Below are 5,865 nucleotides of genomic sequence, written 5' to 3' on the forward strand. Positions count from 1 at the left end.
GGAAATATATAAATAATATTTAAACCTCAAGAATACGTAAAATAAAAAATAAAATTTATCTATAATTATGGCTTATTACTTATCAGTTAGGAAATAAATAAATATAATTTAAAGCTAAAAGGTATTAACTAAATTAGAGAAAAAAAGAACGGGAAAGCAATTCTGATATGCATAGTAACACAATATGTGTTCCCTATAGGTTTACTTTATTATATAGTATAGAAGATTGTAAACCGAGTTATTATTGATGGTATATAATGTAAAAATATAGTAGCAGTAAATACCTTATGGAAACCTAGAATTACACATAAATCTTCCTTTTTCACATCATTATGTCCTGGCGTCGCCGCCACAATCACCAGAGCTCACCACGGTCACAAACATCAATGGTCACAGTACTACCTCTACCTCTGATATGATTTTCATTAGAGCATGCAACGCTCCTTTCCCACATATTGTTTGCGGATTGAACCATTCGGATTAAATCACATCGCTTACATCACTATTCAGATTCATCACATCACTCAGCCGCCACCTTGAATTTAGATTAAATTTCTGAATTTTTCGGATACCATAGTTTTTCAGATACTACGGCTACTTCTATACCATTGGTTTTCGAATAGCCCTACTTTTTCGGATACCATAGATTTTTAGATATCGCAGTTGTTTTTATACCATACTTTTTGTATACGCTACCGTTTTCGCATTGCCAAGGTTTTCTTGTCTAGATTTTTCTTATCATCCTTCTTTTTCATACAAAGCCTTGTTAATTACAATGGCAAATATTACTGTTTTTACCTCAACATAATAGGCATCACATAACTCCAACAAGTTTGTCTTTACACTATCTTCAACCAATTATGATTATTGGAAGACCATGATTGAGCCGTTCCTAATCACAAACAACCTCTTTGGTTAAATTGAAGGCTCAGTTTCATGTCTTCAACAATACTTAGCAATTGGGTCTGATGGTGCTTCTACCTAAGTAGTTATTACGGTAAAATATCAAATATCGGTCAAGGACCGATATTCGAGGTATCGATTATCATGGTGGGATATCAGTAATTTTAATATCATGCTAAATTTATATATATAGCAATTTAACACTAATAATTCAGTATAGTCTTCTACCATTAACAAATTAATCTTTTGCAACTTGTGAAACATTAACAATTGTAGCAAGTAGAAACTAAATAAAACTTAAACTACTAACATTTAACAGTAATAACAAACAATTAAGACTTAAAACACGAATAACAGGAATAAGAAGAGAGACAAATGGTAGAAATAAGAAGAAATGTACTGATCAGTGATATATTGGTCAATCGGTCAATATTGCCGATAATATCAATACTGATATTCTACCGATATTTTGCACCGATATCTCGATAGGGAACCGATAACCGATATATTATTGATATATCGGGATATTAACTACATTGGCTGCCACAACCACTATCAATCCTAATGTTCTTACCTGAAAGCCAATGATGCCCATGTACGTATGTTTGTAATTTCTATAGTATGTAAAGCCCTATTTTCTCATATTTACTGATTATACTTTAAATAATATATGCCTTTAACTCATTTGTTTTTCATGTATTCGATTTTATAGTTTTTATTAATGTAAAACATGTGTCGATATCCTATGAGGCATATCTCGACTCTATTTTTTATTATTGCTATATTAAGTGTCGGTACCGTAGTAGATCGGTGTGAACAATGAACTCTTTGTTTGTTTCAGTTCACAACTATATATGTTTTCGCCTATTGATTTTGAACTATTTTAATAATTTCTGTTCGTTAACTTTTTTTTTACATTTTTAGATACACAACTTTTTTCCAATATAAGTATTATTGAAAAAGAGTTGTATTTAAATTTTGTATGGTAAAATATACCAAGTACAGATATTATAACAAACTGAAGCGATACTTATCAAAACCAAATTCTCACCAAACTACGATAGGAATTTCACTATTTTTATTTAATATGGACAAAAGAAGGGAAACTTCAAGGCAAATCACCGAGTAGACTAGGGAGTTGTCTTTGCTTGTCCCTTTCTAGTTCAGCAACAAAACAATATTTAATTTCTTGTTGTTGATTGGATTTCATCTCTGTTTCCAGTTATATTTAAAGTGTGGATATCATATTTCTATACTACATGTTTTAAGTTACAAGTTTCTAGGTGTTTGGACATGTTTCTAAAGTAAATAGTTGACTAAGCAAAGTACAAGAGAATGTTTGAAATACATCCAACAAAAATTCTTCTTTCAATAACTAATATCCTTATATTTATCTTTTCATATTGGTCCCTGAGGTTTGGTTACTTTTGCCATTTTAGTCCAAATCTCAAACTTTTTAAATCTGGGTCCCTGTGGTTTCACTTTTATTGCCATTTTATTCCAAAAATCAAATTACCTCTTATTTGACTATTAAAAGCTGCTATTTTGTCTTTATCTTCAGGGACAAAATTGTCCATCCCATTTTATTATAACATATTACTCTCTCCGTCCCATTAGAAGTGTCCTGTTTTGAATTTTCAAAGTCTTTATTTATAAACTTTGACCTTAAATAATTTTGTTTGTCTTAGATAATACTTGATGAAAGTTATATGATTTGAGTGTGTTTTACAAGTGTTTTTATCGGGTTAATTTTCATCAAGTTTTATATAACACAAAAAATATATAATTAAAGTCAAAGTTTATAAATAAAGACTTTAAAATTCAAAATATGACACTTTTAATGGGACGGAGGCAGTAATAATTAAATTAATGAATAACTTCATCTTCCCCAATCCTCATTCATCTTCTTTCCATAGATTATTTACCTACCACATTATCTGACCCAAAAGAAACTACCCAAGTGGATTTGATCTCCTCTTTCAAATATAAAATTAACCAAAAGGGTTCAAATACAATAAGCTTTCACACCAGTCTTGTTGTTCATCTGCTTCAATAATACAACCAACATTTCCTCCGCTTTCTCTCTCCTCCGTCGCGCTGCCGGAGAGAGATAATATAATCTTCCAAATTCTCATAATAATACAAACAATGAGATGATCGAGGAGGCTAATTAATTGTTAAAAGACCCACCACGATCTTGAACTCTCTTTCAAGTTTCAACAACACATAGAGAGAGAGAATTTATGAGCCCTAGATCTCTTCATTCTATGCACAGGTAACAACATAACATCCCTCTTTTTCTTTTTATTTTGGCTTTCTTAATTACTTCTGATTCTGTTTTAGGGTTTAGACTGAACTAAAAAATGTTAAATTGATGCAGAAAGAGATTTTGTTATATTTTCAACTTGTTGTTAGCTCTGTGAATGGAGAATGGTTATGCACTTCTGCTGCTAGTGCTTTTGGCTGTAGGCATGTTGTATATTTGTAATTACTTGTGTTTGTTTGTTCTGTATGGTTAAACAAATTTTAATCCAGTTTCTATCAACAACACTGTATACTTGTGGTTGGTTATTATAATGTGTTTATTCTTGTAGTTAATCTATAATGACTTGTGTTTGTTTAGTATGAGGGTTGGGGAAGATGAAGTTCTGTGTAAATTTATTAGGGAGGAGGGTAAGTGAATTAATTACTTATTAATTTAATTATTAATATGTTATAATAAAATGAGATAGACAATTTTGCCCCTAAAGATAAAGATAAAATAGCCAGCTTTTAATAGTCAAATAAGAGCTAATTTGATTTTTGGACTAAAATGACAGTAAAAGTGAAAACACAGGGACTCAGATTTAAAAAGTTTGAGATTTGGACTAAAATGGCAAAAGTGACCAAACCACAGGGACCGAAATGGCAGTTTACTCAATAATGATAAAATTATTAAAATTTAAATATATTCTCTTATTAAATAATGATAATTATAAAAATTTAAATACTTATTGTGCGTAAATTAGTTTCATATATTGAGCAACTCATTATCATATACCATATCAAAGGATAAAGTAAGTCAGGATAATCTTGTCCACAACCTATAATGGCCTAATCTGTTGGAAACAACCAAGAAATTTCTTTTAATTTTCCACGTCAAAACACCATTCATTCAAAGTAATTCTCACCACGTTCAAAGCACCAACTTCTCCATTGGCAGCTGACCAAACACACACACTTATTATAAAAGCCACTCCATTCTCATATTCTTCAAACAAATAGCTTTCTCTTACAGTCTTACTTCACTAAAATTCCTATTCTTCACTTTGATAATATTTCATTTCACCAAAAATATCATCTTTAAACCATAAACATGACTTTCATGATACCTGAATTCATCCATTACTTCTTCTCCCAAATAATATTCAACATGATCATGTACACCCAAATAGGGTTTTTCTTGGATGATTCCAATATTCAAGTTGAAAAGAAGCACCAACAACCCAAATTGTCAAAAAGATCACCTTCATTTAAATACAGAAGCATGCAAGAACATGAAGTTAAGATGGTGATGGGGAATTTGGGGATTTTTTGCAATTCCAAAGGTGAGAACTTCCCAAAAACTTTAAGTTCGGATGATCTTTTTAACATGTTTGAACAAGAACAACCGAGACTGGATGAAGTGAAGGAAGCTTTTGATGTGTTTGATGAGAATAAAGATGGGTATATTGATGCAAGAGAGTTGAAGAGAGTTCTTTCTGCTTTGGGATTGACTGGAAAAGTAAACATGGATGACTGCAAGAAGATGATTAGAGTGTTTGATTATGACAATGATGGTAGAATAGATTTTGATGAGTTTGTGAAATTTATGGAAGGCACGTTCTGTTGAATTAAATTCGTCCTGTTCGGTACATTTTTTTGATAAAGGGCGAAATAAAAAGGTTAAACGAATATATATATATTCTGGCATTACTATATATAGAATGAGTATGTCGGTTCATTTTATGAAGACACAACTAAAGAGATATGACAAACCCTCTAACTTCAAAAAACTGAGAACTGTGATCGACTCAAAAACGCTTTTCAAATATTAGATAGTGGTACTCTCTAATTATTCCTGCCACTGCTTTCTTTTCTTCTTTTCAAAGCCATCTCAAGCAGTAAAAGTTTATGCTCTTGTATCCTAGAAGACAAGTGAGTTCTCTTAGAAAATTCAAAATCTACTAATACACAAACTCTAACTGTTCTACTTTGTTTAATTGTTGTAGTCAAATTCGCTGTCGAAGAACTACTCGTTGAAGAATCCGGTTTAGATAGTCTATGTTTAAGATTTATTTTATACTTCTGTTAATTTGTTTATACACAAAATTTTACTAGAATTTTCTATACAAATTAAGAGTCTTGAATAGTTACTTTTTTATTTCAAAAAGGTTTATTTTTCCTATTTAGGCGAATTGACTATAAACTTGTATGGCTGCCAACTTTGTAATGACGTTCACACATATAAAATGAAAATTATCTTGACCCTTGACGTATGGTTTAAGTATATTGGTAACTGTTGACCCATCTTTTGAGTTTTGACCATGACCAAGACTCCTTCAATTATAAATACTTTCTTGTCCAGACTAACGTCCCCATTATACTTACTATTATAAGAGGAAGAAGGAGAGATCAAACAAACAATTGATAACTAATATTGTAAAATGATTTATAGTTATTATTATTATTTTTATTGAAAGGCGGCTTCTTATTAAAACAACCACCTCGCAATACACTAGAAGGAAAAAACAAACAACAGAACAAAGGAGGCAACAAAACATCAAAAACAATTACAAGAAATTGAAACTATGCCACCGAGACTCGTCTAAATCCACCAACTTGGCTCGATATTTAACCCATCGAAACCCAAGGGTCTTGACCTCCTCCACAACGCTTGAGACGAAGGCTTTCTTGTGATTGAAAATAAGGTTATTGTGGCCT

The 5,865-nt window shown here is 31.3% G+C and overlaps 1 protein-coding gene across 1 annotated transcript; it reads left to right on the forward strand.

The window, feature by feature from the left end:
- The first annotated feature begins 4,023 nt into the window (after positions 1-4,023).
- On the forward strand, positions 4,024-5,297 carry LOC110911070 (probable calcium-binding protein CML46). Its single transcript, XM_022155644.2, has one exon. It carries the CDS (start codon positions 4,259-4,261, stop codon positions 4,772-4,774), a length of 516 nt encoding a protein of 171 aa, XP_022011336.1. The 5' UTR covers positions 4,024-4,258; the 3' UTR covers positions 4,775-5,297.
- Positions 5,298-5,865: the final 568 nt, after the last annotated feature.

The sequence above is a fragment of the Helianthus annuus genome, chromosome 15 (assembly GCF_002127325.2).
Source record: "Helianthus annuus cultivar XRQ/B chromosome 15, HanXRQr2.0-SUNRISE, whole genome shotgun sequence".
NCBI lineage: Eukaryota > Viridiplantae > Streptophyta > Magnoliopsida > Asterales > Asteraceae > Helianthus > Helianthus annuus.

Bases quoted from the DNA above. Each gene is read 5' to 3' on its own strand.
- LOC110911070 (XM_022155644.2), top strand. From the start codon at position 4,259: ATGACTTTCATGATACCTGAATTCATCCATTACTTCTTCTCCCAAATA.